This window comes from Camelus bactrianus, chromosome 16 (genome assembly GCF_048773025.1).
Source record: "Camelus bactrianus isolate YW-2024 breed Bactrian camel chromosome 16, ASM4877302v1, whole genome shotgun sequence".
Classification (NCBI taxonomy): Eukaryota; Metazoa; Chordata; class Mammalia; order Artiodactyla; family Camelidae; genus Camelus; species Camelus bactrianus.
Window position 1 is genome coordinate 44000908 of NC_133554.1, and position 26762 is coordinate 44027669.

At 44.5% G+C, this 26762-nt stretch overlaps 1 protein-coding gene across 2 annotated transcripts; it reads right to left on the reverse strand.

Moving 5' to 3' along the window:
* Positions 1–5195: 5195 nt before the first annotated feature.
* Positions 5196–15483, reverse strand: G6PC1 (glucose-6-phosphatase catalytic subunit 1). 2 transcript variants are annotated; one of them, XM_010968953.3, is made up of 5 exons: positions 15131–15483; positions 12965–13074; positions 11026–11131; positions 10312–10427; positions 5196–9099 (listed from the first exon to the last, which is right to left on the reverse strand). In XM_010968953.3, exons 1-5 carry the CDS (start codon positions 15358–15360, stop codon positions 8588–8590), a joined length of 1074 nt encoding a protein of 357 aa, XP_010967255.2. In that variant the 5' UTR covers positions 15361–15483; the 3' UTR covers positions 5196–8587. The 2 variants fall into 2 exon arrangements, with proteins under 2 accessions (XP_010967255.2, XP_074199461.1); XM_074343360.1 differs by having other exon boundaries at positions 15301–15459.
* Between the last annotated feature and the right edge of the window lie 11279 nt (positions 15484–26762).

Consider the following 26762-nt stretch of genomic DNA (forward strand, 5'->3'; position numbering starts at 1 on the left):
AGGTCTCTTTCTGCTGGTGCCATCACCTAATAGGGACCCCAGTGACAAGTGAACACGTCCTCTCTTTTTATTTTCCACCTCTCTCCCCACCCTCTTTACCAAGTCTTCATGACCACTTGTCACTTATCAGCTTTCAATTCTCCCTGAAACTATCTCTGCCTCAAATATTAGTAGCTGACATTGACATCACAGAGCCTTGGTGTCATTTTCTATTCTGCCTGGAATACAGCTATTTCACTCCAGCCCTGTGGGTAGCATCCATCACGTTAGCCTCAGAGAGCTTATCTCTAAATACGGAAAGAGGGATTCCATCCTTATTTTCACTTTGTTTTGAAATTTTGTAACTCCCTCCCCTACAGAAGATTACAGAAGAATAAGAGAAGATATGTTATCTTATTGTATATTGTGGGAAATCTGGTTAAATATTTGAAAGGCCCATGTCTTTCTCCCACCATCTGCCTGGAGAATATTCTGGCAGCAAGTAATAAGAGCCATGCCACATTTCGCACCTTTCACCCAGTAATACCAATTTTGGAAATATACCCCAAGGAAATAACTCAAAAGGGAAAAAATATAATTCGTGCAAAGTTGTTTATATGCAGCTATTTATACAAGTGAAGACTTGCAAATACTCCAAATGCCAAATAAGGGAATGGTGCGGCAAACTGTGGTATAGTGACGTAAGGAAACACCAGTGAGAGATTTTAAAGGAGAAGAATCTAGCCTCTGCTGGCTCTAGGGAGTGCGTGGATTAAATTATTTCAAGTGATAAAGAATACCAAATGGAAAATTTACAACTATGTAAAACGTGTGCTGTGCAAGAAAGCTGGGAAGTGAATTCTGAGGAAAGGAAAATGTAATTCAGAGTTGAGTCTGCTGCCTTTGCTGCAAGGTGGTCATTACTGGAAAGTTGTGAACTGCAATAAAGTTGTAAACATCAGAAACATTTACCAAAAAGTAACACAGACTCTTCCATTACTATTACAGAGTCAGGCCTACAGTAGACTCGAACTTATTTTAAAAACTAGGAATGCAAGAGTGCAGTATAGGAAACTGGACAGTCCTATCAAGAAATGAGGAGGACATTAAATCGAGGATCCATATAAAACAGGAAGGGGATGGATAGACATTTGTGGCAAGTTCAAGGGTGTATAGAGTATTTTTGAAATTATGTATCTTGGGTATGAGTTAATATTTAACAACTAGAAAACAAGAAAACATGATCACTGGAATGAACTGTTATTAGTTGAAGTTTACATGTCATTGAAAGTCAGTTTTCCTAGTGAATTCTTATCTTATCATCATCAGAAATCTATTTGAGCTGGGATGGGTTTTTTTTTTCTTTCTCAGCCTTAACTTGGGCAGTAAGACACAATCAAATTTGGATTTTTTTCATCAGCAACTAACAGAAATTAGAACAGGAGTTTGTGCCAACAGTATTGGACACTAAGTTATGTGGCAATGAGACATCAAAGAAGTATCTTATTCTCTTCTGCCCTCTCCAAAGAAGCCAAGTCCAAGCTCAGTGGAGTGAAGCACCAGTGTCATGCAACGTGTCTTAACGACATTCTTTGTTCATTTAAGAATGTGTTTTGTTCTGCTCACTCCTCTACCTAGTGATTTAATAACAATGTTAAGTACCTCCGGAGCATTTCTGGGGAGGGCAGTTTACCAAACTCTTAAAATTGGTGGCTCCCTGCCAGACCCCGCTCTTCCTACGCTAACTCTCTGGCTAAAACTCTAAATCTGATTCCACACGTTATCCTGTGTTTAATGATGTCCACATCTGTGGATATCTAGAAGGACCTTCAGCTTCAGGGTCTCTACAAAAAGCTTGGAGTGGTTTTACTTACAGGAACCCAGATGTGACGACTCTTGTTACTTTCACAAGTAGACCTTGTTGGAGGGAAAGATTTTAGAATTCAGAGTGATAAATCTCTTACCTCATACAGAACTGAGAGAGCGGCTATCCGCACACTGGAGTAATCTATTTGCACAGAGTGCGCTGATGCTGAGTTGAAAACCATTCACTGGAGGAAAGGGAGGAAAGTTTTTTCAGGCAAACTGTGATTGGGACTTCTCTTCTCTGGTTTGTTCCAGGATTTCCCAATCCTGGCACTGGTAACATTTGGAGCAGGATAATTCTTTGCTGGGGGTGGGGGGGTGGGGGTGGTGTCTGTGTGTTGTAGGATGTTTAGCAGCCTGTGTGGCTCCAACTTACTAGATGCCAGTAGCATCCCCTCCAGTTCTGACAACCAAAAATGTCTCCAGGCATCGCCATGGGTCACCTGGGAGGCAAAATCACATCCAGTTGAGAACCATTGGTTGATTTGATATTGTGTGTGGAAATACTGGTGTTTGGGCAATTGTGTGAGTTTCTCCCCTATCTCAGAAGAGAATGGAACATTCCAATGTCATCTGCTTTGCCCTTGGCTCCCCAGCTGGCTCAGCCCAGAATAACACTTGAGGGGAAACTTGTTTTCATCCCTGACTCTTCCTCTCACCAAGCTCTTCCCAGCACTTTCTTATTCTTCCTCAAGTTCATTTCCCTCAATGAACCTTCCTCAAGGACTGAGTATTGTAGGCATCCCCAGAGAAAACCTGCAACTACTTGGAAATCTCACACTCTTTCGGGTGGGAGAGCCCAAAGTGGGCAGAATCCTCCCCAGCTCTTTTATTTTTCTTCGAATGGGTTGAGGTCAGCCACTCTACCAACTTGAGGAATTAACTCATCAGGCTGACAGTCACTATATTTGGGGTCACTTGCCCTTTGGAAGTTGTTAGAAGCATCTCACGCAGCTGTGCGCAGCTTTGTATGTAAGAAAGGGCAGAGTTCTGGAGATAAGAGTTTGGCGGTCACTGTCACAGGTGAACCTGCTGACGAAGCTCGGGGAGTCAGATCCAAGCATGGAGCTGCTGCCTCAGCTTTTCCTGAGTCAGCTCTGATACCGATCAGGGTCGAGGGCCTCACCTTAAGGCTCCCAGAGCAAAGGAGCCCTTTGGAAGCTCTGGTGCAGGGTCCATGGTGCTTTCACTGCAGTCTGTCGGGTGACATGAAGCCATTGTCACTCCATGACAGTCATAGTATGGGGAACAAAATGTCCTTATTACTTGATAGAGAAGGCATTGGTAGTCTAAAGACATGACCATAATAAAGAAAAATGATTTATACCACTTGGGCTGTCAAGTCAATTAAGCCAAATCACACTCATCAAAAAGGCTCACTTGAGTTCATTATTAGGGTGGACCAAGTAGGGATCAGTGGCAGCGGTGCCAATGGGCTGGGGTCGAAGGAGGAGATTAGAATGAAAGACAGAAGTGAAAAGATGGAATTCCTGTGGCATGCCTTGGCCAAGGAGTCCAAAACCATTCACTATGGAAGAGAAGGATTTAGATTTTCATTCTTTTTGCCTCTGGAGAGAAGGAATGGAGCTAATGAAATTGGAATCCCCAATTCTGTGATGGCACAGAATGAGAGGCATTCTCCCAGCCTTCAAACACTGAAGTGTAGCTGAGCTGATCTGAAGGCAATGGAATGCAAAGATCAGAAGAGAAAAGCCAGAAAACGGCATAAAAGAAAGCATTGAGAATGTGCTGACTGGAAAACTACCCTCATGCTAAAAATCCCCAAAACCCCATAAAAACATCAAGTTGTTTCTTGTTGTAGTTACACTCCTGCCCTGGAAAGATTTATGAAAGCAAAGGGAGAGAGGGGCACATAACATAATTAGGAACAGACTACATTGAACAGAGTTATTCTAGCTGTGGCTTAATTTGGTTAACAGACCCTGGTCCTGGTTCAAATAAGCTGGCTCTACTATTCACTTATGTCTTTCACTTCTGTTTAAGCAGCTGTCTGTTGACCCAGCAGCCCAGGTGAATGCAGGAATCAGGCAAAGGGGAGATTGTTCTCTGCGAAGAACCCAGAGGAGACCTGAGGACAGGTTACTCATGTGACTTAAAAGAAATATTTTACCTCCCAAGGCCTTCATTTCTGTGTCTATAAAATGGAAAAAAAAATTTTTTTGAATAGATTTAATAATGAGCAACTTATAAAAACAAAGGGCCAATTTGGGGAAAATAAACATATTAAAGACTTTTTTCTTTTTATTAAGAAGCAGCAACCCAGAGGCAGCTTTTCTGAGGGGGAGCAGGGGGTAAGTAATTAGGTTTATTTATTTATTTTTTAAATGGAGGTACTGGGGATTGAACCCAGGACCTTGTGCACACTAAGCATACACTCTACCACTAAGCTACACCCTCCTTCCCAGAGACAGCTTTTTAACCTCTCACCCTGAAATTAGATCTTGGCCTTTGAGTTACCCATCACTGGAGGAGACGATTGCTCATTTCTCTTCCAGATTAATTAGGTTCTTGGTTCGCTAATGGAAGTGACTTATTGACTGCTCCTTTGTCCCATTTTTTCGTCAGTTATTTCCTTAACAGCATAACATGATCAGAAGGCTATTTGGCCAGAGTGTTTTCCATTCTCAAGAGGCTCCTGAAAAACTCCTGGATATTGTGCTATTTTATTTACACATATAGACCTTAAAGGCATCTGTCTTAGTTTGGCAACTATTACAGAGTGAAATCAGTACATATTACTAATTCAGCAGCTAAAGTAATGATTTTCAGGAAAAAAACTCGGCAAATTTTGACAGGTTACAAACAACCAGCCAGTTGATTAGGACTGGGACTTCAAATATCTAGGCATGTCTTCAAATGAAGTGCTCTTGAAAAGCAGACCTGAACAATAAAGCCATTGCCAACAAAGTAGGAGGAGCCCACTGACATTTCTTCGTGTAACTGATCGCCTGATTGATCTTGCCTGGAACTCTTCCTAAGCAAAGAATCAGACAAAGTTTTGATATAGGATCTGATCCTAGGGAATTAAAAGAGGTGGCAAAACCAAAAACACCTTAGAACTTTTCCTTCCTAAGCCTTTGGGAAAACCGTCTGGTAGTTCCTTAAAAGGTTAATGGGTGGGTGTAGCTCAGTGGTAGAGCACGTGCTTGGCATGCCCGAAGTCCTGGATTCAATCCCCAGTACCTGCATTAAAAAAATAAATAAACCTAATTACTTTCCCCACAAAAAATTAAAATAAAAAAAGGTTAATTTAGAGTTACCATTTAATCCAGCAGTACCACTCCTAGGGATATGCCTAGAGAAATGAAATCATGCATCCACACAGAAACTCATACACCAATGTTCATAGGTTCATAGCGGTGTTGTTCACAATAGTCAAAAAGTGGAAGAAATCCAAATTTCCATCAACTAAAGAATGGACAAACAAAATTTATGCATATGGTGGAATATTGTTTGAACATAAGAAGAAATGAAGTACTAATACTTGTTACAACATGGATGAACCTTGAAAACATCCTTCCTGTTAAGTGAAAAAAGCCAGATCCAAAAGGTCACATGTTACATGGTTCCATTTATATTAAATGTCTAGCACAGGCAGATCTCTGAGACAGAGAGTAGATTAGTGATTGATAAAGGCTGGCTAAGTAGGGGTGAAACAGAGGTGACTTCTAATGGGTGTGAGCTTTCTTTACAGAGTGACAAAAAAGGTTCTATCAAATTGTGCTATAACAAAACATGTTCGTTTAAAACTGTCATCGGTCACTTAACAGTGGGGAAAAAAAACTGTCATTGGTTACTTAAATTTACTTTACTTCCATCCTGAGAATTCACAAGTCATTTCTAAAATAAACATACATCTGTAACATGGGGAACAGATCCATGGTCAAAATACATTGGCTACTTCAATTAAAAAATATATGTATATTAAAAAAATTGGCTATATTACAAATTGATCACAGGCTGACAGTCAGCCTGGCTTTAACCATCACAAGTTCTTAGTCTTTAGAACTTGTTCATTTCTAGACTTTGCCTGTCCCAATGAAAGGTGGCAGTGAGGTATTTGTGGAGTCTCTGATCTAAACAATCTTCCACAGTATCTCTTTACTTTCTACCACTGACACAGACAGGCTGCATATGACTTTTAAGTTCTTCCTTGAAAGAAAGAAAAGAGCTAGGGTTGTCTTAGACACTGCTATCAATCTATCATGGTTATGCCTATTTCAATAGTTAGTTTATGAAATTACCTTTGAAATACAGTATCTTCATACTTAGAAACAAATGCTAGCTCACTGGGAGGATCACTCACTCTAAGTTTTATAATGTCCCTTGGCCACAAGAAATCAAATTCTCCCTGGTCTGAGTTAAGAGGTGCTGCTGGTGTCTGAAGAATGGTTTGATACCGCCACTGGTCTTACTGGCATCCGTTGGGTAGAAGGTGGAGTATGGACTCTGAAGTCAGACTGCCTGGCTCCTAAATTGGTTCCACGATTCTGGGCAAGATACCCAACCTCTCTGTGCCTATTCATGTGTAATGTGAGGATAAATTATAGCACCCACCTCACGGAGACGTTGGGAGAATTAAGTGAGTTAACTATATACATAAATAAAATGCTTAAAACGGCACCTGGCATATATTAAGCACTCAACAAAATTTATCTTTTATTATGTGTCCTTATCGACCTTACCAGCTGCCAGGGGCAGGGATATGATTTACCTTCTGCCAGAATCTTATTGCAAGGAGTCTGGACTTGGTTCCTGAGAGCAAATAAATCATCCAGGATGGGGGCCATGCCTAAGCAGTGGGGTTCAATTCAGACAAAAACAAGACCATTTCCTTTCTCCCTTGATGAGACCATTAGAGTCTTGGAGGGGCCTGGTCGCCCCCTGAAGAAATCAAATCCAGTAGGAGGACTCAACTTTCCTTAAAGAGTCACACCCCAAAGTTCTGCAGTGAATGATAAGCTCTCACTCTCAGTAGATCCAGAGTTATGCTGATGAGTCAAGGCTGTTGGAGGTGGGCCCTGGCCCAGGATGAAATAAATCCTACAGAGATACTTCCAGTAGCTCCGCTGAGCATTCCTCGGTGCTATGACTTACCCTGTTCAGATTTTCCTTAACTTTAACCTAAAACCTTGCTGACACTGGGTTATTGGTTTCCATAGTCTGCCCTGTCTTGTTCTGCTGCTGTGACTTACATTCCCTGATTGCTTAGTCTGGTAATGACCCTGCCTGTCTGCCCTCAAGTTCCAGTTTGATCCCACAGAGCAACTCACGCTGCCCTGTGGTCTGGTAACAAATGTTCAATCTTGATCAGTGACATGGTACCTATGTTGACATGGTCAACTCTACCTGTGCCCCTGTGGGCACTTTGTAAGTCACCCTAGTCCTTCTGGGACTCTCAGGCAACCCAAGACAAAACACCTTCCTTCTCCAAAGAGAAAATCTAAGTACACAAAAACCAAATTATTTGTTTAGGGAAATAGAGAAAGAGCTAGAAATTTAGCTGCCAGAATTAGAACCTTTAGATCACATTGCATCTAAAATATAGTAATCAGCAAGACTTCACTTTTAAGTAAAATGTTTTAATAAAATACTGCACATATATGTTTTTCTTTGCAAAGATTTTATGACCAGGATGGCTGGTGTGAATGATAATATATGGTGAGCTATATAATTAGTAGCAAAAACAAGGACTACTCAAATAAATAGACTTCAACATTTTGTTTTAAAAGGACATTTGGCAAATCAGTTGAGACTGGAGAGCAGACGAGGAGGAGTTGGCTTTTCCTCCAAGAATGTGCTCTTCATTGGCTTGGGATAGAGAAAGGAGTCATATATACCCTCCAGGAATCAAAAGTAACGTTGGAGTGACCTTCTGGAGAGAGGAATCCTGGCCCTCTCCTTGCCATTTTGCCCAAGATTTCAGAGCTTAACTGAAACATGCAAAAGCACCACCACAGACTTGCCTTTAGGCATCTGAAGTTCAGCAGGGTGAGTCTGGAATCAGTGGAAAATTCTGGGGAAAGCAGAGCTGGGCTAATATTGAGGAAGATCTAATGTTATGAGGAGAAGCTGACTTTGCCTGAATGTTCTGACCTACTACAATATCTGGGTCACTGCAGCCATTCAGAAACCCTAATAAATACAATGACCATAGATTTATAATAGAAAAATACAAGAAGCAGTTACCCCACTAACCACCGATTAGTTGTACTTTAAGTTGGTCCCCCGCTGTTGAGAGTTCTTTACCTTTGAATATGATCAAAGCCATTAAGATATTGTTTGACATACAATTTACATAATATGCAAGATATTTTAAAAAATCCTCCTTAATCCATCTTTCTGTCCCTATCCAATCCACTGCTCCTTGCTCCTTTTCTGGGTAAGGATGAGCATGGATAGAAAATTCCGTTGTGATCCCCAACCTGGGACTATGCTGGCCCTACCAAGAAGTATTGCTTCTGTATATCTGACAGAAGAATAAGTCAATCTTCAGGGGGAAAATCCAGAGTGACCCAACTTCCAATAAGGCTTCTTCAAATAGCCTTATTAGCTTTTCAAAAAAAAAAAAAAGCATCACCCAATACAAATAGAATTGCAAAGGGGATTGCCTGAGCTGACTCTAGCACCTCTGGCCTCAAAATGGGCTGGCAGGAGACCCTAGCCACCCTCAATCCTTGGCGCCGTCGCTGACTTTAAATACTGAAGATTCTGTCTCCTTTTACAAAGTCTTCTTGTTCGGCTGGCCCAGGACCCAGGCGAGGCAGTAGGGGATGAGACTGACAGACGCAAGGGGCACCGCCGCACTCTTGCAGAAGGACAGGATGTAGAAGATCAGCTCAGTTTGGGACGGGGGTTTCAAAGAGTCAAAGAGATGCAGGAGGATGAGGGAGGCCACGATGCAGCCGAGGCGGAATGGGAACCACTTGCTAAGTTTGCCTTTGCAGCTCTCCCTGTACATGCTGGAGTTGAGAGCCAGACCCAGGCCAAAGAGGGTTCCCAGGTTCTTGAGGAGGCTGGCAAAGGGCGTGGTGTCAATGTGGACCCATTCTGGCCGCTCACACCATCTCTTGGCTTTCTCTAGAGTCCACAGGAGGTCAACACCCAGCCCCTTTAGCAGCAGGTAAAATCCAATGGCAAAACTGAACAGGAAGAAAGTAATGAGAAAGTATTTCTTGAGGCTGGCGTTGTAGATGCTCTGGATGTGACGGAAAGTCTCAGCAACAGCGATGCCTGAGCAGAAAAGCGAAAGACTGTGAGAACTAGGGAGGACTCTGGACCTTCAGCTAGAGGTGGGTTTGGAGTAATGGGCGACATTGTGTTGTGGAATTAAATCACAGATGCCAGATTAGAGGGGCACTTGGTTTATTCCCATATGGAATTCCAGCCTGTCATCAGCCATAGATTCTTTCAGATGGAAAAGTCATATTATCTATCTAAACCACATACAGGTTTTCATTGTGGGTGTGGGTGGGTAGGGTGGTTCCTCCTGTCTTAGTTTGAATACCCTCAGGGATGGAGAGCTCACTACCACTCAGGCAGTGCATTTCATCTTTGAATGGATTTGATCATTGGGAACTTCTTCCTTGTGCTGAGCTAAAATCTCTAACAACATCTATGGGTCTCAGTTCTTTCCACAGGAGTTAATAAATTGTAAACCTAGAGCCTCTGTTAACACATTTAAAGATAGTTATTCTCGTCTCTAACTTAAACTTTCCTAGGTCTTTCATGTAACATGAGCTTCCAGGCTCTCCCTCAAACGTGGAACCCAGTACTAAATGCTGTGTTAATTTTGTGGTTGCTGCGAAACGATTATTTCCCTTGTTCTCAACATTCTTCTGCGAATGCTGCTCTGCTCTGCTCTTTCAGATCTCCAGGAAAAAATAATCCACAATTTTCCTAAGGTCTTATATTCCACTGCTTCTCACAAAGTCAAAAAAATTCTTCCTTACACTTTAGTCTTTTCTGCCCCTTATTAACTGGATCTAAGAAAACCAAATATTCACATCTCAGAACCTGTAACAAAGACCAGCTGTGGGTATCTATTAAGTTTGCAAATGTATTTTAGTAAAGAGCTTTCCAAGGACATTGTGTTAATTTGTTAAATTTGGTGGATTCTTTTACAACTAAACTGGGGGCTACTTTCAATTGAAGATGAGTAAGAAATCATTAATGTAAAAATATCGGAGATGGAGAACTAATTCAATTGGGTAAGTTAATTTGAAGTATTGCAACTTCTCTGGAACACAGTTAATGGTGTAGACTTGGTGTAGCTCTCCTATAGAAATGAGTCATTTCAAATCGCCCACCTTTGGCTTTCAACTCACTGAAATGCTAACAGCATTGATTATACACAGAACACAGTGAGAATGCTGGGATTTTGTCCCAATTATGGAGGAATGGGATAGGCGGGGGAAGGAGGGAGGGAGCCAGAGCAGCTGATACCTGACAAGACTCCAGCAACAACTTGATGGGGAAAATGAGCAGCAAGGTAGATTCGTGACAGACAGACGTTCAGCTGCACGGCCCAGAATCCCAACCACAAAATGACATTCAAGCACCTGCAACGGAAGAGGCAATCATAAGAAAACCCAGATACAGATCTTCAGCAAAGAGAACGGCCTCGGCAGGGATGTTGGAGCCTGGCAAACTCAGGTGCCATCAGTGGAATTTTTGTAAATTGAAGTCCGTGCTCAAAAGCTCAAAGATATCCGTAGCAAGTGGTGAAATTTAACCTCCCTATTTTAAGTTTCATAATTCAGGATTTGCACAGTGGCTGCATACCCAGAATTCCCTATAGTAGCATGTCTTCTGTTGCTTTGTTTTAATCAGGATGGGGCAACTTACTGGTTGGTACAGAAATGGGTTTTTATTTAAAGCCTGCTTCTACCTCTCTAGCTGATCTCGAGAAACCTTTTTGCTATGTTAGACCTTATTTCCTTATCTGTAAAATTAGGTGCTGCACATGTGGGTCCCTTCTAGCCCTAATATTCTGTGACTCTAATGTTCACCCTCAGCAGAAATGCCACAACTCTTACCAGTCCCAACCCAAGGAATGGGCTGGGCTAGGGGAATGTGAGGAAGAGCAAGTGGTGTGTCAGCTACAGAGAAAGCCATCTCCTGCCCTCCACCACCCGCAACCCAGGGCTGAGTTCTTACCGGAATCTGTAGGTTGGCTTTTTCTTTCCCCGAAAGATAGAGAGGGTGGATGTGACCATCACATAGTATACACCTGCTGTACCCATGGCGTGGCCAGAGGGACTTCCTAAAGGTTACGAAAGAGATGAATGAATAAACCAAAGGTGACAATCTCCATCTGGGAGATTGCAAGGGGGTGTCATCCATCCATCCATCCATCCATCCAACCATCCTTCCATCCATCCATTCACTTATCCATTTAGTCATTTATTTAACAAATATCTGTTGAGCTCCTACTACATGCCCAGCACTGTGCTCTGCTCTGGGAGTAGAGTAGAGAGCAAAACCAGAGATGGCCCCAGCTCTTGTGGTCATATACAGTCTAGCCATTACACAAAGAATCAGCATGCTGGGTATACAATTGCTGACTGATCTGCCCTCCATCACCCTTCTTCCACTCTCTCTTTGCTCACTCTGCTCCAGACATGCTGGCCTCATTGCTCTCCTTCAAACACACTCCCACCTCAGGGTCTTCGTGCTATTGGTCTTTCTAGCCAGATACCTCTTCCTCCAGAAATTTACTGACTAATTCCCTTGCCTCTTGCAAGGTTTTGCTCAGATCTCACCTTCTCAGCGAGTCTTACATTGACCACCCTGTTTAATACTGCAACTAGTTCCCATTCCTGATCTGTCTCCCCTGAGAGATGGAGGATCCTGAGATGTGCCACCCAGACCCGTTTCTGGACTGAAGACTTATTTTCCCTTTCTCTTGTTAAGAGTGTGGTTGCAGACGGCCCTCAGATCTCAGACTTCTCTGGGTATGGCCTTGGGCTCAAAAGAGCCATCTTGAGCAGGGCTACCCTCTCCCTGAGGGGAGCCTACACCCAATCACTGGTCTATATTGGGGTAGAAGGGCCTTGTCCCCTTGAATCAATTCATAGCTCCTGTGAGGTTGGCTGAGACTGAGTCGCAACTAGACTTCTGCCCAGTTGGCTTCTGTCCCTTCTTTCCACAAGTGCTCCTCCTGAAAATAGCTTAACTCCTGCACGCTAATCCCCATCTGAGTCTGCTTTTCAGGGAACTCTGCAGGTAAAGCCTTGCCTTTCTTTTCTCCTTCTCTACCCCTTCCTCTTCCCATCCTCACCTCCTCCCCACCTCCTTCCCCTTCTTCTTCTTCCTCTAATATCCTATAGATTTCACGTGTGTATTATGATTTTGTATATCATACACCACACACACACACACACACACACAATCATTCAAATTTAAGCTCCGCAAAGGTAGGGATCTCTGTCTGATTTATTCACTGTGGTATTTCAAGTAGAACCATGTCTGGAGCAGAGTAGGTGCTTGATAAATAGCATCTGAGTGAATAAATATGCTCTGAAGTGAACCGAGGGTTTGTGAGAACACATAACTGAGGGCCATGACCTGGTCATGGATAGGGTCCCCGAGGAAGAGACCTTGGGGTGAGCAAAGGGGTTGAATATTCCTTTCCCTGCTGAAAAATGAAACCTATCATTTGAATGAACAATACCTGTTGGCAGGATGTGGGATTGGACGGTCAGCTCGGGAGGATACATCTCCTGGGCCAGACCTCTGGGAAGGATGGCCAGGGGCTCAGGCTTCTACTGGGTTCCCTTCCCTGGACAAAGGGCCACAGCACAGTTACTCTTATGAGCCCTTTGCCTGTGAGGGAGCCCTTGCCTCTCTGACTAGCAATTTCGCTTCTAGAAACACTAGACAGATTTCCAAAGTGGCAGTCATAGGCGATTCAGGCAGGCCTTGCTGAAGTGAATTAAAGTGGAGTTGTAGCAAATAGAAGATCATGACCAAAGCTTGAAGGAGAGGCTTTGCTCATGTGCCCCCAAGACAGCTTCATCCCCAGTGGATGTTAACAGCTGTCCACAGTGGGCAAGTTCCCCCCAGCTTCTGTCTCTACAAGGGCTGGGACTCTCACCTGGGCCAGTCTCACAGGTGACCGGGAACTGCTTTATCAGCGGCACGGAGGTGTTGCCATAGTAGTCAGTGTCCTGGACCCACCAGTATGGCCGCTGTCCAAAGAGAATCCTGTGAGAAAAGCAGAACCGGTGTCTGGAGTTACCGAAGGAACCCTCTGGAGGAGAAGATCCACGTGACCTTAAACAGACAACTGGTAGCACTGGCCCCTCCAAGGAGGGGAACTGGGTGACTAGGGAGAGGTGGGGGAAGGAGACTTTTATAGTGCATCCTTTATATAACTTTTGAATTTTGCACCATTTGAAGGTGTTATTTATTCAAACATATATAAATAAATCCAATATCCTCAAAACCATGTTAATGGCAACTATGTGACTTTTTTTTTTTTAACCCTAAGAAGAATTTGTCCCAGAAGGATGCGTATGAACTACAGTTTGCAACTTGAGCTTGCTTATCCTACAGGTTCTCTGTTTTCAGACCTTGGGTGTCTTGGGTTTCTTCCAACACCCGGGAATAAGCCCCAGCCCCAAGGACAAACCCTGCCAGGAGATGTGGTCTCTGCTTCTATCAGTCTTCTCTGTAAGGACCCACAGAGCTTCAGGGGCATGTTCTGTATCCCCTCAGCTTTGAAACAGAATATCTCAGAAAAACCAATTCCCCTTTAAAAGTATGTTTTTCGGGAGGGGAGGGTATAGCTCAGTGGTAGAGCACGTGCTTAGCATGCACGAGGTCCTGGGCTCAATCCTCAGTACCTTTATTTAAAAAAATAAGTAAATAAACCTAATTAAGCCCCCAATAAAAAAAAATTTTTTAGAAATAAATAAAAGTATGTTTTTCGTTGTGGAAACAGATGTGAAAGGTCCATGAGGATGCTTCCTTTTCCCTGCAGTGGTGTAATCGGGATTTCTCACTAAAACTGGGGACAACCATTAACTCTGACATCCGCCAACTCAGAGAAAATCCATTGTTATTTCATGGAGATTGGATGTTTGGAATAACCCTTTATCTTTTGATTTTTTTTTAAAGGTTGTACTATTGAATACGGAAAGTTACAGACAAGACAGCCAGTTTTTCACCAGGAGTTTCAGAACCCCACCAATATGCCTTGTGCTTCTGAGCCCAATAACTATGTTCTTCTCTAAAGGACTTGTCTTGTTTATGGCCAAAGAAAATTAGAGCTAGAAGAGATCTTAAGAGTTGCCTGACAGTGAACAAAGATAATTTTAGGGATGGTAAAGGTCTTAGAGGGCAGCTGGTTCAACCTCTTCATTTTCTAGATGAGGAAATAGAGGTCAAACCAGTAATGTGCTAGAGTCAGCTGGTACTGGCTGATATTTGTAAAATATTCAGGGTTTTTGCAAGCCAGACCCATCAGTAGCTTGAAAATGGTCATAATGGGACAATATACACAGTAGAAGTTGGCAAATGCTGAAATCGGGGCTTTTTCACCCCCGGAGTGTCAGTCTCTCGGTACTGGATAGAAGACGGTTCTTAAGAGGCTTGCCTCTGAAACCAGTCTGCCTCTGACACTTATTGCCCATGTTATTCTAGTCACTTTACTCAGTGCCTTGGTCTCTTCATCTGTAATAGAGTAGTAGCTACCCCACAGAAAAGTGCGTGGCATATGGCCTGGCACAAACTAAATGTTCGATAAATGTTAACTATAATAATTATTAAGGTCTCAGAGATAATCTAAGTTTACTGCTTATAAAACAGAAACTCAGAAAGTCGCTGTGAGTTGCCCAGGACATACAGCTGGTAGGTGGCTGAACAAGAGATTTCTCTGGATTACTTCTCATTACCCCACCCAACAGGTTTTAAAGTTGCCTCTGTGTTCCCTTTCTTCAAACCTCATCTTTCTTCTTTCATACATCTGTCTTTATGTCACCTCTCCAAAGTAATGAAACTGTGTTTCTTTGCTTAAAGCCTATAATACACTAGGTCCCACTGGCCTTCCATTCATTTGAAATAGCCTCTCCTGCATCTTCAACTCACTGATGAGGTTTTCTCTGTCTTCCCTCTTTAGGTAGATGATGCAAAGTCAAGAGGGGAGTAACCTGTGGCTTCCTGAACAGCAGGGAGAGGGCAACTTGCGATGGGTGACATTTCCAGAAAGAATGCCAGCCTCTTCCCTAGCTGAACTCCTCTTTGCCTGGCTCTTACTCACCACTTAAAGACGAGGTTGAGCCAGTCTCCAATCACAGCTACCCAGAGGAGTTTGATGCCCACAGCTTCTCGAAGATGGAACCAGATAGGGAAGAGGACATAAAAGGCATTCCTGAGGTCTGCGATCACGGACACCAGGATGAACCAATCCTGAGAGTCCTGGTAATTCACCTGGAGGTAGCGCGTTGACTGGATCCCAAAGTCATGGAGAGCGTTCATTCCTTCCTCCATCCTCACACACTAGCCCTTCAGGAAGCCTTCAGCTGTGCCTTGGCAGTTTTTTCAGACTTGGTGGTGACTGCTCTGCTATCAGCCTGCGCCTTGCCTCTGTTTTATACACCCTGTATCCAGTCTGCAGGTCAACCCAGCCCTGATCTTTGGACTCAAAAACCACTTTTGTCTAAAATCTATTGATCAAAGGTGCATCACCAGGAGGTTGATGCAAACATGTTCAGCATGATTTACGTAAAATAGAAAACAGGCACACGAGAACAGCCTGATCAGCCATGGGCTGGCACGGCCAATTATTAACTTTGGCATTACTGCTTGACAGGGCAAGGGACTGCCCTCCTGGCTCTGAAACCCAGCCAGAGACACAAGGCAGAGTCTAAATCTGCCATGGTTCTTGCAAAGATGCCTGATTTCCCATGTCTGCAACTGCACTTATTTGAGGACAAAGAAAAGTCTTGGTGCTCTAGCTATTCAACTTGTAAATTATGGATTTTAAAATATAGTTAAGTTCTATTGTACTGGAAACTGTCATCTTGCTGAGCCTTTCTGAACTGCATTAGGGTCTAGGAAATGCCTCTGATCTGGGAGATCAAGCCCTTTTCCTAGTACTGGATCCATATCTCTTAGGGTCAGAAAATAATCATCTTTGAATGCACTGATTAATTCATTTAATGTCCTTAAAGTTAGCACCTTTGGGTTTTAACATAAGTTTAAGCAACAGAGTGAATAAATGTTCATAAAAAACAGTATGATGAATATATGGTTCTAAATAAAAACACCAGCAAACTGGGAACTGGGGACTCTGGAAAGGGCTTCTGTATTTTGAGCTTTCTTTCATTTGTACTTAGAAAGATTGATAGAGAGAGAGAGAGCTAGAAAGAACAGAGATACATAGACATGGAAATATACATATAAGGACGAGGAAGTCAATACAGTGTTATGATAGCCATGGATGTAGACAAGGAATAAAATAACAAACACCAAGTTATGGGAAACAATGATGCCTGCTCACCTCCATGAGCAGAAACCATCCTGCAGCTGCACAGAGACACAAACCTCACACTCAGGTGACCTAGGACTGGGAGGGGGGCAGGGGTTGACTCAGGTGATGAACTGATGCATTTTCAAGGATAAGAGCCAGTGGGAATAAAACTTTTTAAAACCCACTTGAGTTCCCCATGAGTAAATCATTATTGCTTTGTAAGGGGTAGTTTGGGGACAGGGAAAAGAAACTCAGAGCAAATGAGTCAGTAGCAAAGGTTGACCACATTCCATGCTGGAAATGATTAAAACCTCATCCAGGAGGTAGGATCTGGAGTCTCCTCCCCACCCCCCTGAGCTCCTACCCTTCTCAAGCAGAATCCAGCTGCCCTTCAGCACACTGTTCCGCTGGTCCAAGCAACCCTATTCTGCCACCCCTAGTCTGGAGAGCCAGGAAAATGGTGGTGGTGGTGGTGGTAGTGGTGGCCGTCGGTGGGCTGCAAATGACATGTGTACTTACAGTGTTGGGAGGGAGGGTGTTTGGTATTGCCTGGTATTGGCCCTGCAGAAGAGATGACCCCTTCCCTCTATCCAGATAAGTCTTCGTAGAAAGTGTTGAGTAATGATGATGGTGATCCCTGGAAACTGGAGTTTCTATAGTCTGAGTGAGTCAAGGGCAGATAGGACTGATCCTCTGACAAAATAGTCAAACGCTGCTGTCTGGGTCTCCACCAGGCTGCTAGGAGCCACAGTGTCTGAGTTGGGCAGAGTTCCATCATGTGCTCAGCACATGGGCAGCCAGTGGAGAGCCCTATCTTTTGGAGGAATCTCAGGGAGAATGCTCGTGGTGATAAGGAGTCATGATGGAGCTGATATCCTATTCTGGGTACACAGGGCAGTGGGGGAGTCCCTCTGGGATGCCCGCCAGGCAGGGGGACTCTCTTGGTCAGAGCAATTGCCTACATCATGGGACTACTAGCCTGTCTCCACCTTTCTAACTTCCAGCCCCTCCCTGCTGCTTCCAGCAAATTTTTATCATGTGCAGAAAGAGGTGAGGCTCCACAGGACGAGCCTGCCAGAATGCTGACTGAAGGGAGAAATTGTGGAGTTCTCTGATCCTCAAAGGGCTTGTGGATATTTGTGGGGAATACTGTGGCAGAAACATTTGAGTTGTGAGAGGTTTTGGTGAGAATTCACTCATGCAAAGAACTATCTCCAGAGAGGGGATTCCATCAGCTCCCTCCAATTCTGTCAATCTTTCCTTTCAAGAAGTTCTCCAGTTTAATTCAACAAACATTTCCTGAACAAAGTGCCACACCTGGCTCTCTGGGGAATTCAAAGTTAAATGTCCTCTGGGATCTTCACGTCCTCTCGTGGGGCAGGGAAGCCAGACATTTACTTAATTAACTAGGTCAACTGGGGGACCTTCTGATGGAAACTGAATCCATTTATACAAATATCAGTGAACTCCCTATTATTTTGTCCTCGGTGGAAATGACTCAAGACTTATGTCCTCTCAGGAAAATGACAGCTAAGTCTAGGAATCAATGAAGATGGAAAATTTTACGAGTCCCTCTTCACTAGGCACATTAGCCAGGCACTCCTAGGCACTTTCTCCACAAATAAATCCAGAGGCTTGGGGAATCTTGGTTTGGGAAGAACATGAAGGCAAGTTGCCAGAAAGTACAGTCCAGTCTGCTGTTAAATAAGTACAGCTGGTTCTAGTGTTAGCCGGCAGCTGCTTCTCCCAGAGCAAGGTTGACTCATTCACTCAGACGAGCTTCTTGGCTGACGGGAAAGCAAGGAGGGGAAGGAGCCCAATTTACCGCACCCCTCATCCCCAAATTGCATTTATTACCAAAAAGAAATTGTGACTTTACCTGTAGCCAAATCCTCTGTTCTGGCTGGGGTTCTGGGTTCTATTAAGAGAGGAGCTCCCTTTCTGCTCAGCTGTGATCCCTAGAGTGGGTCTTGTCTACACATGGTAGCGGGGATGCCAAACCCAGCTTCAATCCAGTGCTTTGTCTGAGCAGCAGCGTGAATTTCTCTGAAGGGTTACAGCCCAAACTGCAAGATATATGGTTTTATTTTTTTTTAATTTATTTTTTGGGTTTTTTTTTTTCCTACCAAGTGATCAGTGGGGGAATTGTTTAGAGGTAGACAGAAATTGGCTGAATCAACTGCTTTCACCTTTGATGGGAGTGACCCAGATCATTTTTTACAAAAACATGTTGGTAAAAAGAGGTGGAGGGAGAGGTGGATTAATCATTGTTAGCCAGTGAAAATGGCTGACTTATCTCCAGCGTGGTGAGAAAGTTCAAGTGCAGGACCTTGAACTGTGCATTTATTGACTAGGTTGGGGGAGCATGGCACGTGTGTCAGGATGGGCTGGACATTTTGTTCACAGAAAAATATTGGAGGGCATTTGCTTCATTGTAAACAGTTAAGAATTCCCAGCTCAATACTTTCCTCCTGTCACCCCCGGCTGCCCTCTACAAAAGTCAAATAAATCATCGGAGCCTTTATAGGAGGCACAGACTGACCATCTTCTTCCTCTCCTCCCTCTTCCTTAGCCCCTTCCCCAAAGAAGCTGTTTTTCCCTCCAGAGATTATCCTGTTTTTACAAATGGTCAACCCATTCCCTCACAACAGATGGTAGACACTTCTTCCATTCTCCATCCATCCTTTGGCAGTGCCAAACCACCCTAGCAGCTAGGAAGCATTCTTGCTGTCAGATTCGATCCTTCCTGCCATCCAACTTTGTTGATGGTGCATGGCAGAGGCAGAGGCAAGGGAAGGAAGCCTCCAAAAAAGTGGTTGAGGCTATTTGGAAAAAACTCATTTTCTTCTTCGTTCTGGTCTGCACTCCAGAGACAGAGGGGCTGGCTGAGGAGAGACCAGAAGTGACTCAAGTTAAGGATCCAGCCCCAACCTGCCGCTCCTCTTCACTTAAACTCATGGATTCTTTGGAAGAAACGGGACCAACTAAAGAAGGAGTGGAGGAAGTTAAGGCGTCATCAATTGCTCAGTCCTAGCTTAGGCTGATGGGGAATGGAGTGAGATGGAGGTTGGTGGGTGAGCAGTGGGTGTGAGGAAGAAAGAGCCTTTTGGTTTTCCTTAGAAGACTCAGAAAAATCCTCAAGCTTCCAACAGGCACCCTAGGAGACTGTCCCTCCCCTACTGCCATCACTAGGATTAAAAGGAAAACATAAGTAGGAAAATTAAAGAGCTGTGTGACCTTGGCTCAGTCAATAGAATTCTCTTGGTTTTACTTTTGTCAACTGTAAAATGAGACTCCATGACCCTCACCTGCCTTTCCATGTTAACATTCTCTGAATTTTTGGTGCTCCTTTGAAACTAGCTCCAGTGATGGGGTGCCTGACTCTAAGTGATCTAACAGAAGTAAATGATTCATTATCACCAGAAGGAAAACACAAATGTGTTCATATCTTTTTAATAAAAATATTTTCAAAAGTAATGAATTCTCATGGTTAAAAAAAAAAATTCCAGAGTTTGAAAAATTAGTGGAGTCAGTCAAACATCAGTGCTACGGGGACCCCGCTGAGGCCTGGGGGTGCACTGGGAGTCAGAGAAGCCCCCCAACAATTCTCGAGTGAAAGTCAGTGCCCTGCTAGAGCCTGACATTCAGCTGCATCCAGATGGGGGGAGGGGGGTCATCCCTTCCACCCTCTTCTCTTCTCCCTACTGTTTTTCTCCTCCAGCTCTGCCCTGTAGTCCTTTAATCAACTCTTTCTTTAATTTTCAGAATTTTCATCCCAACCAAAACACCCATGTTGTACAGTCAGTTATTAGTCCTTCCCTCTTCCGGAGCCCAGTTAGGGGACATAATTAGGAAATTAGTAGTCTTGGACCCTCTGAACCCACACCTTACCCCCTCTGAGAGTTCCCAAATGAGGACCGTGATGCAGAGAAAGAGGAAGAGGTGAGGCCCAGAATTGTCATGAAAACAAACAGTGAGGTTTCCCCACCCCCCTTCACCCCCGCCAGGCCTGCAGAGGGCCAAGGAACTATTCTGAGCTATGAAAACACAGCAGGGCTCTGTTAGGAAATGAACAGTTGTCTGTCCCGCCAACGCCTGTCTCCCTGGACACGAGTCCTGACAGTGCCTGGTCTCCAGCCAGTGGGTGGGAGAAAGAGGAAGAAGGGCAAGGAGAGCCTAGTGTGCCTCCCTCCTTTGGGATGAAAAGGAAAGGCTTGTTTTATTTTTAAGATTTTAAGGTTTTCTTCACTTTAGTAAGTTTGATGGGGAAGGAAGGAGGTGCCAGGGTCATGTAAGTCCAGGGGATCTCTCCAACCTTGAATTCCAGAGGGCGGGAGGCAGGTGGCTCCCTCCTCAACTTTGTGCAACTTCAGCCTCCTTTGCTCTACTAGGAAGTCACCATGACCTTCGTGTTGTCAGATCTGCTAGTTGGCTTTTTCTCATCCTCCTTCTTCCTTCATCTTTGGCCACATCTGACACTTTTGACAGGTAACTGCCTTGAAATGCTCATGCTCACTGTGTTCGATGTTGCTCCAGCAGGCTCCACCATCCTTTGTCCTCTTCCACCTCCCACCATCAGCATGATGATGGACCCTGTTTGGATACCACCTGACCTTCTCATACATTCCCCAAATCTATGAGTTCCTTCCAGACCTGTTCTTCCTCCAGACTTCTCTACTTTGTAAATGCATCTCTTCTTCCTCTGCCATCTTAGAGGCACTGAGCCTGGCAACCTTTGAGTCATCCTTGATGCCTCATCATCCGATTCTGATTCTTGTTTGACTTTCTATTCTGGTGGCCGCTCGTCAATCCCTCTGCTTAGTCCTGTTAGTCGCTTCATTACCTAATGATCGCCTACTCCCCTTCTCATTCCCCAGCCCAAGCCATCCTACAGACCACTGACAAAGGAGAATTCTTACAATGCAGTTCTTTTCACTTATCACCCAAAAGACAACCAATGGCTCTCCATTGCCTTCAGAATGAAGTTCAAACTCAAGCTTATCCCCTATCAGACCCCAAATTATCTTTCCAACCTTGTCTTACAGCTCCCCTTCATGGATCCCTCCATTCCAGTGATACTAATGCTCTTGGATTTTCCAAACATGCCTTAGTTTGCCTAACTTTGCTCTTCCCTCCACCTAGAATATCATTTCATCCATCTCCAGATTCTAAACATACTTCGAGGCCAAGCTAAGAAAGCCTTCCCAAATCCGCTGATGCCCATCCTTCATCAGCTACAAAGGATCAGTCTGACCTGAACTCCCCTAGCACTTAACCCTTCCTATCTTTAGACACTTAGCATGTGCACACCTTGCATTACAGTTGTTTTGCATATACCTTAACTCTTTTCCTGCTACCTTAAGCCCTGAGGGCCAAGAAAGCATCCCTTCCAACCTTAGAAGAGAGTTCTGCTTGCATGTCTGGTGCCAGTATGATAGCTTGTTTAGATGGCTGCAGTGGTTCTTCCCACAGCTCATGCACACCCCTTTGCACTGTGACTTTGTTTCTCTTCCTGTCAAGACATGAAGTTTATGTCTCCATCATTTGAATCTGGGGTTGGCCTTGTGCCTTGGCCAATGGGACATCAGCAGATATGTTGTAAGAAGAGGTTTGAAAAGCATTCACTCACTAGGGCTTGTTGTCTTTGGGCTTCAGTTGGAACTCTGGACCACAAAGGGGAGAAGTCCAGGGTGGCCTGCTGGAGACATGCTGCTGTAACACGTGGCTGTTGGACAGCCAGCCCCAGCTCCAGATGTGTGAGTGAGGCCATCTTAGACCATCCAGCCCCAGTCTATCTGCCGGGTAGCTTCAGCCACATGAGTGATCCCAGGCAACTCCAGCAGAACTCCCCAAATCACCCCAGCCCAGAGGGCTGGACTACAGAATAATAAGCAAATAAAATGGTTTGTTGTTTTCAACTACTATTTTCCAGGGTGGTTTGTTATGCAGTAACTGAAACACCCAGCAGATGCTGGTTAATAAAATAGTAAATCATAGCTAGCATTCATCAACCATTTACTATATGCCAAGAACTCATCTTGGATTAATTCATGTAATCCTCATAAAAATCCTAAGGTAGATTTCATTACTTTAATTTTTTGGGGGGGGTGTAATTAGGGTTGTTTTTTTTTAAGTACACAAGATCTTTTTTAAAAAAATTATTTTGGGGGGAAGAGGTAATTAGGTTTATTTACTTTTTTTTTTTTTTTTTTAAAGGAGGTACTGGGGATTGAACCCAGGGCCTCATGCATGCTAGGCACGCATTCAGCCACTGGCTGATACCTCCCCCACTAGATTTTATTACTGTTCCCATGTTACAGGTAAGGAAAGTGAGGCACAGAGAAGTTAAATAACTTGCCCAAGGTCACACTTGCCAGATCCAAACCCCAGCACTCTGGCTCCAGAAACCACACTATAAAACCCTATACCACACTGCAGAATGTGGGAAACTTTAACTCATTACTTTGCTGCGTCGAAATACCCTTCCCTACATCCATGCCACATTCTACAGCATTTTGGGGTCTGACGTCCAATCTATGCTTCTTTGGGTTTTTGTTGTTATTGTTGTTGTTTCATTTTTTTGTTACTGGAGGTATTGGGGATTGAACCTAGGAACTTGTGCACGCTAAGCACATGCTCTACACTGGGCTATACCCCCATCCTCCCAGTCTATGCTTCTAACCCTCTCACACCATGCCCCCTTGGGTCTACACCAGGCTCTGGGCCCCTCCTGCTGATTTCAGGGAAAGCCCAGTGTGGGGAACTGGTTTACAGACCTGACAACTTCCACCTCCTTAGAAATGTTTCTGTCCCATCTCCTCCCTCCTGCAACCCTGGCTGGGCTGCTGGTTCCAGCAGTGCTGGTCTCATCTGGAAAAGAAATGCCTGGGCTCAGCATGTCATTGTCGGCCTCTGGCCCTGTGTCCCGGCTTAACCTGTGCAGCCAGGGTGATCATTCACTCAGGATCTTTAGGCTTCCTTAGATCTTCCTTTTTGAAGTAGTCAAAGAAGAAACTGTATGCGAAATGTATTTTTTAAACAAGACAAAGAATTACTCGAATATAACAACTGTCACCATTTGTTTAAATTTCAACAAAGATGTATTTAAATATCCATAATGGCCATGACATCATGCTGGGCACCAGGCCACCAAGGCCAGCAGGAAACGGAGCTCAGGTTCTATACTGGGGAGCGAAGGGAGGACACATGGGGATAATGAACCAGAGCTCAGCATGTGAACTTCCATTGTAGAGTCCTGCCAAGGCACTAAGGGCGCAGGGAGAACAAAGCCACCAACAAAGAAAGTGGGACGGGATGATATCTGAGTTGGGTTTTAGAGGACGAATAAGGAGTTACCAGGTGAAGAAGCGAGGAAGGAAGCGGAGGAAGGAAGGAGGAGGGCGCATGGGCAGAGGCATGAGTGGAAAGTAACGGCCTGTTTAGGCAAGGTCACATTGTTGGGGGTGTCTGGAGTGCAGGGCATCAGGTTGGCAGGGGCTGCTGAACCCAGTCTGTGAATGACCTAATGCTGCCAAAGGCAAGTTCATGTGCCTGACGCACCATGAGGACAAACAGACTGAAATGTTGGAGTTTGGAGCAGAGAAAGGTATGCAGGGCCGAGCAAGGAGGACGGGGTGGCTCATGCTCAAGAAAACCCTGAACTCCCCAAAAGGTTTCAGCAAAGCATATTTAAAGGCTTTGCTGGTAGGGGAGGGGGCGGGTCTCAGGGTACATGATCAGCTTGTGCACAATCCCCTGATTGGTTGATGTTGAGGGAACAGGGCAGTCAACACTATCAACCCCTAGGCGCCAGAAGGTCTGGGGGCTTACGTGTTCTCGATCATCGAGTAGTTAATTTCTTCTCTTTGGTGGTGTTTTTAGGAATCTGAAAAACTCAAGAAATATACATGAGATACCATTATCTGGGCACCTCAGAGAGGAGTGACAGCAGAGGATATGGGGGAGGGGTCTGACCCTAGGAGGCCCCACAGGGTCCTGCTTGGTCACACTAATATACCCCGGAGAGAGTGGGAGGTGCTGAAGATTTACAAAGGGCAGTTGGCCAGGGAAAAACTATAGGAGGGGAGGGAAGGAAGGTAGGAATTTGTTTACGGTGGGTCTGTGTTTAGGAGGTTAGATGCCAAGTTTGCGGTGAGGCTGGTGCGCACTGTGTTAGGAGAGTCTGGCTGAGGTCCCCAGGACACCTCATGATGTTACCTGGTGAATTCACTGCAGTCCAAGGGAGGGGGCCTAAATCAGAAACCAGTTTCATCAGCTCACCCATGGGGGCGGTCTTTTAGGGAGGATCTAAATTTACCAGGCTAACCTTCATTTACAGTGGCTGTCAAAGCAAAAGCAATTATTATCAGAATAGCAATTTATATAAGATGTAGATATATACCATTTACACAAGAGTGATAACTGACTTGCCCATTTTCTTTCCATGACTGAGATGTGGGAAGCTGGCCCAGGGAGCTGTGAATCAGAGGTAGCAGTTGGTCATGAGATAGGTTTGTGAGGGCCTGGAGTCTCCTTCCACAGGGCTATTGTGCCTCCAGGGCTGGACATGTCCTGGCCTCGGGCCGGGTCCTCTGCTCCAGACGTGGTTGGATTGTCACTGCCAGGCAGGCTCTCTAACACTCCTTTTCTGCGCCTTCTGACAGACAAGTTCTTTTAAGGTTCTCTGGTCAGGCTCCTCTGGCAGGCTTGGAACTGAACTGCTGCCCCAGGGTTTTCTCAGCCTAGTTACATTGTGGAATCAGCTGCGAGAAATTTAAAAGCTGCTAATGTCTGAGCTTTACCACCAGAGATTCTAATTATATTGGTCTGAGATGCAGCTGAGTATGTGGAGTTTTACAAGCTTCCCAGTGATTTCAATGTCCAGTCAAGGTTGAGAGCCTTTGCTTGAAGGCAACTGCAGATTTCTGCTCTGGTCCGCTGAGTGCCAGTTTTTCTCCTAGAGGGTCACTTACCATGGATTAGATGCCAAGTGCTTCTCAAGCATTACCTTGTTTAATTCTTTAACCAAGCCGGCCAGGCAGTGAAAAAGAACAATGGTGCAGGGGAAGGCGTCAGGTATAACTGCACAAAGACCTGGGTTCCATCTCAGCCCCACTGCCTACCAGCCAGGCAATTTAGGGCAAGTTACCTAATCCCTGTGAATCTTTGTGCCCTCATCTGTAAAATGGGAATAATAATATCGGCTTCTCAATGTTGTTGTGAGGAATAAATGAGGCAGCAGATGGAAATTAGCTGGCCCAGATTCATCTCCACCATACCGACTCCATTTCAACAGGAAAAGTGGGAGAGACTGAGGAACATCACATTCCTTGGAGGGTCGTTGAGAAAGTGAGGGGAGTCCCCCATCATATTCTGGCCCAGGGACTATGGTCAAGGAGTATGTTTTTTTTTTCATTATGAACATCAGGAATGACTTAAATCATAGTGTTAATTTCCTTTTTCTTCTGCTAAGCAACAATTTTGTGTACAAAGTAGTTTAACATTGTAATAGGGAAGAACAGATCTGACTCCACATTGGATCTGTTTCTTGTACTTTAAACTTTATATTCTATTGCTTTTGCTACAAGTTAAGAATATTGCCTATAGCCTGAAAGAGACAGGATAGAACATTCTCAAGTCTCTGACCTTTAAAGGTATAATACTTTTGCATTAGTATTGAGATAAAAAGTTGCAAAACAGAGAATAACACTTACCTTGTTGGAGGTTTACGGGAACATCATGACCTGACCTATGTGGACAGCTGCAAGAACAAAGGGTTCTGACACCAAGAAGTTTGCAACAACCAACCACATCCCCTCTCCTTTTAGTATAAAAGAAACCGAAATTCTAACTCAGGGAAGATGGTTCTTTGGAACAGTAGTCCACCATCTTCTCAGTCTGCTGGCTTTCCAAATAAAATTGCTGTTCCTTGTTCCAATACTCGTCTCTCGATTTATTGGCCTGTTGTGTGGCAAGCAGTACAAGGTGATAATATGTGCGCCAGAATTAGGAAGATAAGCCCTTCCTAATGAGGGACACTGACAGTTGGTTAAAGAAAAACAACTTGCAGTGGGAAGGTATCTGAGACTCATGCCACACTGGGAGCATTACAGCCTGTTTCCCTTCACAGGCTCCAGATGTTGGGAGGGGGACGGGACAGGAGCCACAGGCACCCACCTGCAGAGCCTGAGTGGAGCAAACACGGTCACCCTTCGGCACAGGCCAAGTGTCAGGGTGGTGACAGGAGGCAGGCGTCACTAAGAGGCCAGGCCAGGGAGCTCACACTGATTGAGTGCATGAGTGTGGTGTTCAAGGCTGTTGGTCCAAAGGTCCTGGAGGGTCCACATTCCCAAGATACCCTCTCACTTGCCAGGCTCCCCTTGAACTTTGTGGCTCTGACCCTTTGGAAGTCTCTGGGCTG

Bases quoted from the DNA above. Each gene is read 5' to 3' on its own strand.
- G6PC1 (XM_010968953.3), bottom strand. From the start codon at position 15,360: ATGGAGGAAGGAATGAACGCTCTCCATGACTTTGGGATCCAGTCAACG. The intron at 11,132-12,964 runs GTGAGAGTCCCA...CGTAACCTTTAG, and splicing joins CACCTGTGAGACTGGCCCAG to GAAGTCCCTCTGGCCACGCC. The intron at 9,100-10,311 runs GTATCAGCTGCT...TTTTCTGCTCAG, and splicing joins TGTTGCTGGAGTCTTGTCAG to GCATCGCTGTTGCTGAGACT.